Below are 15,314 nucleotides of genomic sequence, written 5' to 3' on the forward strand. Positions count from 1 at the left end.
GCACTAAGGGGAAGGCCACAGGGTGGCTCAAAGCAGACCAGATCGAGCTTGATTAAACTGAAATAGGAGCCTATTGTTGTCTATTTGATTAGCTGATATCCTGCTGGGTCTCCTGATCCCTAATGACATTAGTGTGTGTGTGTGTGTGTGTGTGTGTGTGTGCATGTGAGAGTCAATGACAAGTTTGCCCCTGGGAAACAAATCTTTGCACTCTCAGGCATTTTTGTGTCCTTTCCCTTCTGCTGAGGGTAATGAGTATCATACTACCTTGCCCCTTGTTTTTCACATAGAACCAAGCTGGTTAAAGTCAACTTTCAACTGCTGTTATGCTGGTCTGGCAGAGGGCCTCTGGGACGAGAGCTAACATTAGCTAACGGAAGCTACCATAGCTAACATTAGGTTCTATGTGAAACTGCAATTACCACCCTGTGGTTGTATGCCACCAGTCAAGTTTCTCTTGCAGTTTTTATCCATGTCTATGGAAACATGGATGCTTCACACCCTTCTTACCCTCAGCAGCACAGAAGATCTATACAATCAGCACAGTTTCAAGGTGGACACCCAAGATGAATGTCACCAATTTAGTATTTGACCAAATATTTCCCCTTTTGTTTCTGCAATATGACATTGAATAACACCTAGAAAAGTGTTTTATGCAGAATATTCGATGTCATAGCAAAGTTGACCTTTCACCTTTTGGATATAAAATATCACACTTCATCATTTTATCCTATTAGACATTTGTGTAAATGTTTTGTTACAATTAGCATATGCGTTATTGAGTTATGGCCAAGAACATGTTTGGTGCAGTTACAGTGACCTTGACCTTTGAGCTTCGGCCACCAAATTCTAATTAGCTCATTCTTAAGTTCATGTGGACTTTTGTGCCAAATTTATGAAAATTCCCTCAAGGCTTTGAAATTACTTTGAATGAGACGGATGCAAAAGAAAACACTTTCTAGGAAGTTTGACCAATCGGCATGAAACTCGGTGAACATAATCTAGGGACCAATATCTAAAGTTCCCTCTTGGCAAAAGTTGGAAAACTTACTAAAACTGAGCGGAGGGCGTGGCTCATCAAATAAAGGTGTATAACATCTCAAGGGTTTCACCAATCACCACGCAACTTTGTAGATATATGGCCACACATGCTCTGAGGGGACCCCTCCATCATTGAACCGATCAAACAAAATGGGGGCGCTAGAGAGCTAATTTCTTATCTAGGCCTAACCGCCATATCGATTTTTACTAAACTCGGTAGATATGTAGAACAGGACACCTCAAGGTGACTGGAGAAATTTAAGTCTAATTGGCAACTGGGTGGCGCTATAACAACAGAAAAATGCTTAAAAATGGCTAAAATGCGACCGATCGCTGTGGCTCCCCCTGTGGCCGAATGTTTAGGGTTTTTTTTCAAATTTTTGGTATGACTAAGTCATGGTATGGTATGTATATAATCATCAGTAGCAGCTCGTGGTGAAATTGGGTGGGAGGGCTAACGCATTAGGCCTATACTGATCAATAGTTCAGCTGCAGTAACAATAACATCACACCAAGATACTGTACCAGGTTACAGCAACAATGCACTACAACAAAACTAGAGAATTAGGCTAACTACAAAAATGTTCTGATGCCAAAAGCTCTCTCTCTCTCTCTCTCTCTCTCTCTCTCTCTCTCTCTCTCTCTCTCTCTCTCTCTCTCTCTCTCGCTGGCTCGCTCGCATGCGTGCGCACACACACACACACACACACACACACACACACACACACACACACACACACACATACACACACTGACTATTTTCTGCTGTACACACAGACAGGAAAGATAAAGAAAGGAAAGGAGTAATGCTCCTTTGAGGTTAGGGCTTGGGCCTACCTTATTTGAAGAGAAGCTCACATCGACGGCCTTTCTGGGATGCAAACAGGTTAATCACCAAGTCATTTAAGTCCGATGATTTTTGGACAGACAGCATTTAAAATAATCCACCTTGTTCAGCATGATGCTAACACAATTCGCAAGACTCAACGCTCACTCTCCCACTACAGTAACAGCGTGCAGGCCCTCACTGTACTTCCACGCACTGTCACTGGCCAAAAGTCAGTAGCCTGGGCTGAATTAATTTAGCCCAACTGGACAGTAAATCAAGGGGGCTTGTCACGATGTGACAACAATGAGTGTCAGCAAACCAGAATACGGCACCACTGTTGCCAACTCCTCAGTAAGAAAAGTAGCTATTGGCTGTCCTAAAAGTCGCTAAATGACATCATCGCCTAATTTGCATAATTGTCCATATGCATGTCATTGTAATGGCTGCTGTAGGACAGAGGAATAACGTTGTGGGAGAGACAAAAACTGAGTAAAAAAAACACCCTGAATATGTTTAGAACTACAAATGAACCTTCTTTCAGTGATTTATATTAGACAAAGAAAATTTTACATTTACATCCCGCCCTGACTGTAAGCCAGGTCGGGATCAGCCAGCGGCGGTTCCGCGCATGCGCTTTTCACTTGCAGTCTAGACGTAGAGGGGTTAACATCTCCTGCTCTGACTGCTGCTGGGAGGGAGGAATGCTTAAAAATGGCCTTTGAGTGCTTTGGGGCGAGGGAGGAGCCCACGGCAGCATCCGCTGCTCGTTGAAAAGAATAGAAACGATACGTGCTCTCAAGACAGAGTCTCCAGAAGTCTCCAATAACATCAGAAAAAGTCGCTAGATTTGTCGCTAGTCGCTTTTTTGAAAAAGAGTCGCTAGAGGGGTCTGAAAAGTCGCTAAATATAGCGACAAAGTTGCTAAGTTGGCAACACTGTACGGCACCCGGAGGCGGAAGTAATTCAGCAAGCCCGCAGCGGCCCGCAGCCATTAAACCACAGAAGAAGAAGGAGCCATGTTTACAGTGTTCTTCGAGTAAGCGGTACGCAACGGGCATTGCTTAACACATATCGTACGTATCTATAAGGACTTGGTTGTACTTTTGATGTCATGGCGGATAACTAAGGAGCACCATCTAAAAGAAAAAGAAAAAGAACAGAAGAACAGAAGAAGGCTAAACGGGACAGTGATAGGGCTCGAGCCAAAACGTGTGTAACGTTAAACCTCGGTCGGACATTCACCAAGTGGAGAGAGCTGAGAGAACTGAAAGGTTTTAAAACTGATCCCGAGTTGGCCCTTTTCCTAATCGACAGGTATGTAATTTTTCTTTTTATTTAGAGAATATACTGCAACTTGTTAGATGTTGTTTCACTTCAATATATGACGACATATCCAGTTTTACCAGAGACGTATCTATAAGGACTTGGTTGTACTTTTGATGTCATGGCGGATAACTAAGGAGCATCATCTAAAAGAAAAAGAAAAAGAACAGAAGAATAGAAGAAGGCTAAACGGGACAGTGATAGGGCTCGAGCCAAAACGCGTGTAACGTTAAACCTTGGTCGGGCATTCACCAAGTGGAGAGAGCTGAGAGAACTGAAAGGTTTTAAAACTGATCCCGAGTTGGCCCTTTTCCTAATCGACAGGTATGTAATTTTTGTTTTTATTTAGAGAATATACCGCAACTTGTTAGACGTTGTTTCACTTCAATATATGACGAAATGGAAGTTATAAACAAGCTAAATGTAGCTGATGTGAACCGCTTTTGTCTAGTACAACAAACGCCACAAAATTATCTCTGACTGTGACCATGAACACAAATATACAGCAGGCAGTTGTCCGCAGTTAACATAACCTTTAAGCATGACTCAGGTCTTTCATTAAGAATTGGGGCAACAACCTTTGCAGCCATGCAAGGTCTATCAGTGGCTTCCCTGCAACAACTGAGCTGTTGGCCATGATCTGCATATGCCTCCTATGTACATCCTGATTCCACAGCAATCACTGAAGCTCAATTACCTCTAAAGCCATATCAGCTTATGGTAAGCAATTGCAAATAACTGGTGGCAGGTTGTTGTGGTTTGTTCAATTTATCATTTAGCTGTTCCCACATAGTAATTCTCAAGCCAGTGCTGACATTGTCTGGCAAGTTCATTATTGATGAATCAAGGTCTTCTATGCCCATTTATGAATTAATGAAATGTTTAAAGGGTTTTAGATGACTGAGACCCATTGTATAATCTAATTTTTCATTCATGTCATCCTGTGGACCAGCTGTGATGGCTAATGGTGAGCTATGACCTGAATAGATAATGAGCTAGATAATGAGCTAGCCAGCATGGCTTTAACCCGAATGATATGCTTTAAAGCAAATTCATCGCATACACAGCATTCAGCTGTTCATGGCTTTGAGCCTCATAGCCTTTGCAGGATAAGCATCCCATTCATGGTACTGAGCCTCATAGCAGATGGGGGAAAAAAATAGAGCTTCATCGTATTTATAGCATTAAGCCACCATCACATTCATGGCATTGAGCCCCATAGCCTTTGCAGGCTGAGCATCATCAGAAGGTGGATTTTGTTTCTCTGTGTTCATTCATGGTTCACCGCTGATATATCACTTTACCACTATTTCCATGTCTCTCTCATTACAGTATTTATTTCATAGGAGATCATTCTAACGCTGATTAATCATGGCTAAGATGTTCACTTCAGTTTGGTAAATAATCATTCTTTGGGGGGTAATTTCAGGCTGTGCTCCTTTGGGGGGATTTATCCTGCTGCCACTCAGATGTCACTCAATCACAAAATATCTCCCTCCGGTGTCCAAGCGCCAAAGACTTCTGTTAATTCTTAATCAGCACAAATCATCTGTTAATCTGTACACTCAGATTACCATTACATCATTCTTCTGTCTCTCCTGATTGAAATGAAGCTCTAGCGAAAGTTCAGCCAGGAAGACAATACTTTTCATGCTCAGGCTGTAAGTTTCTTTCTCACCCTGCCATTCACTCCTTGCACATATGCTCGCTCACTATCTCTAGGTGTCATTGTCTGGGTAGGTCAATTGAGCCATCAGCTGATTCACGATCAACCAATAGCACAGCAACACACCTTCTCTGTCAGCCTACCATCTTACTGCTTCTCATTTTAAATATGGTTCTTTCTCTGCCATAGTTCTTTCTTGCTGCCATTGTGCCAACGGCGCCGGAAGCGGGGGGGCCAGGGGGCCATTGGCCCCCCCACTTTTACCCTCCTGCTACATTATTTTTAAGCCGAATCAAAGGTCCCTATATTACATTACTTATGGTAAAAAAGACTTTCACTCTTCACTTCACTCATATGTTAGGTAAAATACAGAGAGGGGCCATAGAGAGAAAGATACAGCCTCCAGCAGGCACTCATTTGTGCGCACCTGTTACTGCCTCACCAGCCCGGCAAAGCCTCGAGCATCCTCGGCAGGCTCCGGGTAGACTCTCAGCCGTCTGGCTCTATCCAACAGCACCTAGCAGTAATCCCCACTAACCCTGGCACCGTATTTATTTTTTTCTCAATGCCCGTCCGCGGCTCCTTAGTACACAAACATAAAACAAAAAATAAAGAATCTGAATTTAAACTCAATTTGTCTGACTTACATTTATCTCTTTCATATCATGAATGCATAGATCTATGCTTTTGATGTGATATGCAGCCTGCCTGACAACACAGGCTAGAGGCCCTGGACCTGCTGCGCACAGAGGTGGAGCGGCGTTTTGATCAGGAGGGACTCCGCATAGCTGAAGGGTGAGAGCAGGTACTTCTTGAGGCGGCTCAGGGGAAACGACAGCGGCTAAGAGAGCTTAGATCGGGCCCAAAAAATCCAGCCCGACCCGGCCCGAGCCCGTGTACGTTATGTCCGGGACGGGATTTAAATTATGATGGGATTTTAATTATGATTTAAACCCGTCATTTTTCAATAAGTTGGCTGTTATAATTAAGAGTATTAAACCACAATTCTTGTTATTTGAATGACAGAAATAGGATCTTTATGAATGGCGCAACACCGAAGCATGATTATGTAATAAAACAGGTGTTTATTTTAGGATCCAGGTGGTGAAGGGCTGTGTTCCAACAGGGGACAGCCCTCCATTCCGAAACACCGCCGTTCCGAACCAGCCCCACCCCGAAATTGATTTTCAATCAAGTTTGAGAATTGTATTGCGGAGTTTTGCACAGCAGCGGCCGGATCTTNCGTCTGTTAAATCAGTCTGTAAATGATAGTTTGACATTATTGTTATTATAATCATTAGGCTATTACTGTCACGGCATCCGAAGGTAATGATGCGTTGAGCAGGTGACAGTCCGCGGTCATTTTCAAAACACACTTGTGTCAGCACTCCAGAAACTTGTTGAAACTTTAAACAATAATTAATTGTACGAAACGGGGGAAACAAACATTGACAAAAACGGTTCCATAATTCATATTAAATTCAAAAGATAACGAAAAAACAACTAGGCCTATATAAAAATATGTTAAAAAAAAAAAGAATATCGAATACCAAATTTTCATAACGAATACCTACCCATAGAAACGAATATTTGAAGATCTGTTAATCTGTACACTCATATTCTGTATTAAACATTATCTTTACTTCATTCTTCTGTCTCTCCTGATTGAAATACATTATGCTGACAGAACCTCTCCTGAATGCAGGACTTTGTCTTTAACGTTTGCTGTGTGCTATTAATAGTTTTACTTTAGAGAAAATACTTCTACTGCTGCCAACAGCCCACCGATATTCTTGGTTAGACACAGGCTGAAAATAAAGCAAGACAATTTGCCTTGGGGCCCCAGGCCCCCAAAACACAAAATCCGCCCCTGGTAAAAAGGAGAGACTTGGAGCACTGTGTCCTCCTATTAATAAATAATTCCATCCAAAGTCTGACTAAAACTGAAACTAAAACAAAGAAAATTAGTTTATTTACTGTTGATGTGGACTACCTTAGTACCTATGAGTTTGTCCCTATTCTTGCATAAAGATATGGCCCAAGCAGCTTAATTTATAAATGACAGGAATTTGTTTCAGCTTCACTTATCCAAACTGCACCACCAAACCATCAAAATATGGGTTAATCAACCACTTGAACCCAACCCAACCTGCAAACCACCCACTTTATGCATTGTAGTAGCACTCGTCAAGACTGAAGACAGAGACACAGAGCAGTGGTGTGAGAGAAAGTGGAAGAGAAGGTTGAAGGTGAACTACTGCACATAGTGTTTCTGTACTGAGCCTGCTCAGGATGCTGCTGTGTCACTCTGACTCTTGATATTTTTTCTGGTAAGCTTACCAAACCCGGCACAGCATTACTGCTAATAATAAGCTGACAGATGGATTCATAACGTCTTCTCTACTCACGGGTCAAATGTACATATTTGGGATTGGTAAATAATTCCTAATAAAATTATTTCCATCTAAGTATTTTTGGGGGTTGCTTCAATATAGGAAGAAAAAATAGTAGATATCCTAAATTCTGGCATGCAATTTTCCCTCCTCACATTTTCTGAATTAATTAATATCCTGCGGGCAAGACAGAAAGCTTTGGCGGGCTGGATGTGGCCCACGGGCCACCGGTTGACGATCCCTGAATTAGACTACGAATCAAGATTGTTATATGACTCGCAAATGAACTGCATTACATCATTCAAATCAGAATTTGTCAGCGTTGCCGTAACAATATGTAAACTTTACGTTGTTCACCTGAGAGTTGTCAGAACTTCAGCAACACAGCAGCTTGGCAGAGACACACTTAAAAAGCAAGAAACAAGACCCTACAGTGGAAACACAGTGACGCTGACTGCTCTTCAGAGAGACACCTCTGATCAGTCAGATGTCCAAAGCACATATTGAAGCCGAAGATGCATGTGTGTCTTGCTCATGATACAGTACAATACTATGTAAGAGGACATATGACACTGAGCATGAAGGATGATGGTGTTCCCTGTAGGACTAAATGTTGCCAGGTAACTCTTCAGTGTGTGTAGAAGGCACTGTAAGGTCATAGGTCATGTAGTCTGATTCACCAGATGTAGACAGTATGAGCCACTCTCCTCCTATATCACCATCAGCGTGCTACCATTTTCCATGGGTACTGTTGCTGCATCTGGGTCTTACTGCCACATAGATGATTGTAACTGGTTTAGAGAAATACAAAAAACCCAGAGTGTTTTTTTCCCCATATGAGATTGATACCAGACCTTTCTCTAGCACTGACACAGCGCTGTGAAGATAGGTTTAGCTGTGTGAGACTATAGCACATGGGTTCAAGACAGAAGTCTTACCAGCCAGGGGTGAGGGATCTCAGGAAGGGGCATCTGAGGCGGGGCCGGCAGACCACTGTGAATCTCTGACTTGAATGAAGGCTCTGAGAAGGAGGTGGGAGTGTCACAAAATTTATGCTCTTAACTGTACATATACCATGGGCATGAGAAGGAAGAACTTTGACAGCAACTTGACAGAGACAACAAACTAGCTCAGTGACATTGCCAAACGCAAGTATGATGCTGAATATATTTAACTTTGTGAACCTTGAACTAATGAAAAAAAATCTGGACCCTGTAGCTGAACCAGTTAGGAACCACTGCTCTACATCATGCTGGTGATGAGACTATTTAACTTTGTGAACCTTGAACTAATGAAAAAAATCTGGACCCTGTAGCTGAACCAGTTAGGAACCACTGCTCTACATCATGCTGGTGATGAGACTGTAAATGAAATAACTAAAGTTCAAAGAGTAAGCAAAAAGCAAAACCTCAACTTTCAAATATAACAGGGTACTCATGACAGCTAAGTCACAATCTCTTTAAATGCAAGTCTTAGGCCCCAATCACACAGACAGTGTTTTAGCAGCTGGAGTCGGCTTTTTGTGTTGCTACTAGCCTCGTGTTTCTACGCTCTTGGCACCTGGCACTTTTGCCGGAGCACTCTTAATTCCTCCAGTTGAAAAAACTTCAATTCAGAGCAGACAAGCACCCCACGTCGTCTTCCCTTTTTTCCCACTGTCCAGTCAGATGATTTTTGGTGGTCACGACAAGTTTACAGATGCTAAACAATGGAGGAGAAACTGGTGGTACTCCCCTTGATCCACCCTCTTTTATATGGTCTCGCACCCACACAGATCTCAGTTTCCTTGTGCCCAACAAGCTATTTGCCAACAGCCTCTAACCCTCAACCAGAGCTAAAGCAAGTACCCTCTACCTGTCCATTTTAGGAACTTGATTCTAATTGCTGTCTAATAAATAAAATATATAAACAGTAGATTGATTACACGGTAGGGTTAGGGTACAGAGGTGAAGGGGTGGTTGCCTGGCAACAATAAAAAGATGCAGCAAGCGTTTTTTTTTTTTACTGGTGGCATTCAATTAAAATAAAAAGGGAGCATGGTTTCTCTGTGGTCAGGGCCATAGTCTGCTAATACTGCCAATAAATTTCATCAAATTAAACTTTTATTTTCTATTTAGGGTATGACGAATAATAATCAGTTAGTAAAATTACAATCAACATTTATACAACCCAAATTCCAAAAAAATTGGGACACTGTAAAATATAAACAGTTATGAAAAAGTTTGGGGCTGGAAAAACTGCACACAGGTAATCTTATGTAACTGCAATCTCCTGGTATCTCTATAATGTTTCTGAAGAGTTTTATGGTGCAGTGTGGGTTGTAATCTCACCTTTCTCTGAGAGGACTCTGTGGAGGATGTTGGAGAGGTGCATCTTCTTCTCTCTAACCCCGGCGCTCAGATACTCCCTGTCCAACAGGTCAAGGAACAGACGAAGCTCACACACCAGTTCCTCCATCGCTGCAGCACACACACAATGTATATATATATATTCAGGGGTTCCATTAGTATTTCACACAGCAGCAGTATTTATCACATCAGCTAGAATATACATAACAGCAATCGACAACTCATTAATTGCTAGAAGCAAAAACAAAAATGCTACAATTAATGAAGTTCAACAGGGCACAAGTTAGGGCTGATCAGCATTATTTTGGTCAATATTGAGATCACAATTTTTTTTACAAGATTACGTAGTATTTTTAAAAATAAATAAATAAAAAAAACAGGAAACAGGCGTGCTGCTTTTACATCACTGTTGGAAACTGTTGAGGTCAGGCCCTGCTAACAAAACATCATTGAGTGACATTCTGTTGTTCTGGGTGTTGGAATCAAACACCCAGATATTGCTAGGTTACTTTGGACACCACCAAAGGCAAACAGGTACCATCACTCTTCACCTTCCTTAAGGGGAGATTTCCCTTTAGCATACTCTTTTAAACACCTTCTTAATAAAGGGGAGGAAGTGCTGTCTCATCTCAGGTTACCTTTCAAGGTTCTGCTTGAAGAAGGAGAGATGTTCAGAGCCTGAGCTCTGTTGTTTGAGAGATGATGCCTAGGTGACTTGAATGAGAGCAGAGCTACCCAACAGTTGCTGCTGTCTTTACTGATGTCTAGTAGGGCTGCATGATATATCGTTTGAACATCGCCATCGCGATGTGCGCATGTGCGATAGTCACATCGCAGGACATGCAATGTTTTTTATAGATAGTGACTCAACATTCATTTAAATGAAAATCTTCATTACTTCAATTTTAACTTTCATTTCTCACTTTATATTATAGTGGTTTCTATTACGTGCATCCCCCATGCTGATTTCTATCTTAAAACACTTAGGTGACCCCACACTGGCTATGTTCTTTACATAGCCAATAGCCTAAATTGTGATGTGTATTCCAATTTAGAGAACTGATAATCCAGATTTGGTACTCTGTAAAGATTTGTATCTGGATCAGGGTGATCCAATCAAATGTTACTTTAAAAAAACAGCGTAAGGAGCAGTGTTTCTCACAGGTCTGAAATAAATTTGTGGTGGAAGAAAAAATAGTAGTCTACTACATGTGACAAACAACAAAAACCTGTGACCTTTAGGACTGGGTTAAAATAATCGATTCATCCGATAAAATCGATCTTCACTGGAATGACCCAATATCGATTCGTAAAATCCCATGGATGTGTAAAGCTTTAACCCAATTAATCTTGCCGGTAGTAAACGAACCGCAGCGCTAACTTATGAACAACCGTAGTATTGAGAAGCTCCGATGTTTTTTGGCTGTAACTTGGCTTACTTTTTACATTTGGGTATAATGTATTATCATGCTGCAGCATCTCCTCCTGCTGTCTGTGCGTCCTGGCTGCTGCGCCACTTTTACGCACACACACAGACACACACAAACACGGAGTAAATATGCCGTGGTGAAGATAACATGAGCTGACAACCACGCTTGTTACTGTGTGTGAAATAAAACCTCCTCGAGGAAAAAGTTAATACATTATCAATGCACCTGATCAGCAACATGTAAACATGTAGAAAAGTGATATTTCAATCTGCTCTGTCCAATCTCTCATCCACCGCCACTAATATTATGTTATAAACAATCACAGAGCGCTTTCCATCTAATAGCAAGTTTTTACTAACAAGCCAAAACAACAACTGTTTACATTAAACGGTTTATCTCAGTTTGTCTCATAGCTTAAAACGGGGTGGCAGTAGCTCAGTCCATAGGGACTTGGGTTGGGAACCGGAGGGTCACCTGCTCGAGTCCCCGTCCGGACCAAATATGGAGCGTGGACTGGTGGCTGGAGAGGTGCCAGTTCACCTCCTGGGCTCTGCCGAGGTGCCCTTGAGCAAGGCACCGTACCCCCCAACCGCTCGGGGCACCTGACCAAGGCAGCCCCCTCACTCTGACATCTCTCCACTTTGTGCATGTATAGGTCCTGTTTGTGCATGTGTGTCTTTCGGACCTATGTGTTAATGACACAAAGAGTGAAAAAATTGAATTTCCCCTCAGGGGGATTAATAAAGTATATAAAAATAGAAATTGAAATAAAACCTACCTGTGGTCATGTGACCTGCTGGCAGCAGTGGTGGACAGTAACAAAGTAAATTTACTTGAGTACTGTACTTTTTTTGAGTATCTGTACTTTACTTGAGTATTATTTTTGGGAGATACTTTTACTTTTACTCCACTACATTTGAAGGACAAATATTGTACTTTTTACTCAACTACACTTCTATTGATGCTCTCGTTACTCGCTACTTTTGCTCTTATGTCAGCTGATGAATTTTCTTTCTTTTTTTTGGCTAAATTCTGATACCAAAGAAAATAAACTGTTTCTGATGATTCGTGTATGGTTTGTTTTAGCCATATTAAAAACTTTTATCAATTTAATCATTATTTATCAACATTAAATCATGAGTTCTCGATCATTGCACTTTCAGAAACTTGGCTCACAAACATGAATCAAGATTTTTATAATATACCACACTACACATCTGCTCACTCCATTAGAAAGGACCGGGTAGGAGGAGGGGCCTCACTCCTAGTGCACAATCAATTTCAGTTCAAACTCAGGAATGATTTGGCCCTAACTTCAAATGAAATTGAATCTGTTTTTGTTGAATTAACATCTTGCTCTTCCTTTGGAGGCAAGAATGTTATTATTGGTTGTATCTACCGTCCACCTGACACTGATATTAACTGTTTTAATGATGTATTTGCTGCTTCACTAGATGTCATTAATAAGGAGGGTAAATTATGCTTCTTACACAGTGATTTTAATATAAATCTTGTAAATAGTGAAAACCATTCTCCAACTACTGACTTCATAAATTTATTATATTCATCTTACTTTTATCCAATTATTACCAAACCAACAAGAGTGACAAATAATTCAGCCACACTAATTGATAATATTATCACTAATTTATTTGCTTATTCCTCTAACTCTGGAGTACTGTTTAGTGACATTTCTGATCATTTCCCTATTTTTCATTTTACATCAAATCAGACAAAATATATAAACAGTACTGTAACATTCCGCAAGTTCAGTGAAGTTAATATTAATCGTTTTAGGAAAATGATCGAAGATGCTCATTGGGATGATGTGTATATTTATAAGGATGACGCTAATTTGGCATACCAATCATTCTTTCAAATATTCAAGAATATATTTGATCATTGCTTCCCCCTTTTAAGTCTAAAACCCAAGAGAGGCCTTGGTTCTAAACCCTGGTTCTCTTTGGGATTATTGAAATCTTCCATAAAAAAACATGAATTATATAAAAGATACTTGTCTAACCCAACACAGAATAATGCTGATACTTACTTGTGCCCTGATAAAATATAAAAATAAATATACACATCTACTCCGCATAGCAAAGAAAAAGTACTATTCTGACAAATTTACAGAAACTTCTAGAGACATAAAAGCAACATGGAATGTTATTAAAGATTTATTAAATAAGAATAAAGCCTCTGTAAAATTCCCAACTCAGTTTACAAGTGGTGATAAATTGTTCTCCACTTCATTAGATATAGCGAATGGTTTTAATAATTTCTTTGCCAAGGTGGGTCACTCTGTTGCTAAAGAAATTCCACCTACTAATGACTGTCCTATTGATAATATTGCGGTCTATCTCACTACCCTATGTAGTTTTGAACCACCCACATGTAATGAAGTGCTTGAAATTATTAATAAATTAAATAACTCAGCAGCTGGGCATGACGAAATCAAGGCTAAGCTTCTTAAGGAAGTAGCTTCCTCAATCAGCAAGCCGTTAACACATGTACTTGCTGTCTCTTTGAAAACTGGTGTAGTCCCAAATGACTTGAAAGTAGCTAAGGTGCTGCCACTTTTCAAAGAAGGTGATCCTTGTCTCTTCAATAATTACCGTCCTATATCAATTTTACCCTGCTTCTCCAAGGTTTTGAAGAAGTTGGTCTATGCAAGAGTGTTGAAACATCTTAATGACAACAACATCCTGTATAAGCACCAATGTGGATTTCGTAAAAATCACTCGACCTATATGGCTCTCCTTCAACATGTTGACAAAATTTATGAAGCATTAAATGATGATAAGTTTGCAATTGGCATTTTTCTGGATTTATCGAAAGCCTTTGATACAGTTGATCATAGTATCCTAATATCCAAACTTGTTCGTTATGGTTTTCAGGATGTTGTTATCCATTGGCTTAGAGATTATCTCAGCAACCAGCAGCAATATGTTTGTATAGAGGGTATGAATTCCAATAGAACTGTGGTTTCTTGTGGTGTACCACAATGTTCAATTCTTGGGCCTCTTCTGTTTTTGATTTTTATAAATGATTTTGCTGTACAGTTTGATACCGCTCTGCCCATTATTTTCGCTGATGATACAAACATAGTTTTTTCACATTCTGACTTCGGTTCCCTGATTAAAGATGCGAATACTATACTTGCACAAACCTCGAGATGGTTTCAGATGAACAGGCTTTCCTTAAATATCAACAAATCCAATTATATGATTTTCAGACATAAAAACAAAAATTATTCAAAACAAGACTCTAAATTATTTATCAATGACATTGAAATTAAACAGGTCTCTCATGCCAAATTTTTAGGTGTTATTGTTGATAACCTTACATGGAAAAGCCATACTGAGCTTGTGTGCAAAAAAATTATGAAGTCTTATGGCATAATTAGAATGATTTCTTCTTTAGTGAATCGCTCCTGTCTTCTTACATTGTATTACAGTTTAATATACCCATATTTATCTTATTGTAATATTATTTGGGCCAGTACATTTCCTATTTCTCTTCACAAACTTTTTTTGTTGCAAAAGAAATTCATAAGGCTTGCCACTACTTCTACTCACTCTGAACCATCTGCACCTCTTTTTAAGCAACTTAAGATATTATCAATTTTTGATATTAATGTGTATCAAACATGTATTTTTATGTTTAACTGTATTCAAAAGGTTGATTATTTTCCCTGCTATTGTCCATAATTTTTTCATACCAATTTCCAGTATTCATTCATATCCTACCAGGCAATCAAAAAATATTCATTGTCATTTCTCCCGCACAACATTAGGTCAGTTCAGTATAAGATTCAGAGGTCCTACAATATGGAATTCAAAACCTTCTATGATTAAAAACTGTTCCTCTGCTCCACTGCTGAAGTCCAGGCTTAAATATACTTTGCTAGGTGAATAACTTTGTGCTTTTTGTTACTGTCATTTTGTGTTTGTTTTTATCTTGATTTGTTTTGATTATTATTAATGTTAGTATTATTATCATTATTATTATTGTTGTTATCTCAATGTTATGAAATTTGTTTGGATGTTTTTTATTTTCACTTTGCTTTAGGCTCTTATGTTGACTTGGTGATGTACTGTATTTAAGGAGTTGAGGCCCCGTATAGGCCCATCTGGGTCTCTTGCCTCTGCGTATAGGCCCATCTGGGTCTCTTGCCTCTGCTCAGCACCTTTATTTTGTGATGGCCATTTTTTTTTCTATTGTCTTGTGCAATGGTGCGAAATAAACAAATAAAATAAAAATATTGCCGTACCTGTACTACGT

At 40.0% G+C, this 15,314-nt stretch overlaps 1 protein-coding gene across 1 annotated transcript in view; it reads right to left on the reverse strand.

Moving 5' to 3' along the window:
- Positions 1–15,314, reverse strand: part of LOC126404655 (actin filament-associated protein 1-like) — a 135,132-nt gene that overhangs the window by 55,017 nt on the left and 64,801 nt on the right. Inside the window, exons 2-3 of the mRNA XM_050068033.1 lie at positions 9,583–9,711; positions 8,191–8,273 (exon numbers count right to left, since the gene is read on the reverse strand). Coding sequence (XP_049923990.1) covers positions 8,191–8,273; positions 9,583–9,711 — 212 coding nt within the window. The remainder of the gene's footprint in view (positions 1–8,190; positions 8,274–9,582; positions 9,712–15,314) is intronic.

This window comes from Epinephelus moara, chromosome 17 (assembly GCF_006386435.1).
Source record: "Epinephelus moara isolate mb chromosome 17, YSFRI_EMoa_1.0, whole genome shotgun sequence".
NCBI lineage: Eukaryota > Metazoa > Chordata > Actinopteri > Perciformes > Serranidae > Epinephelus > Epinephelus moara.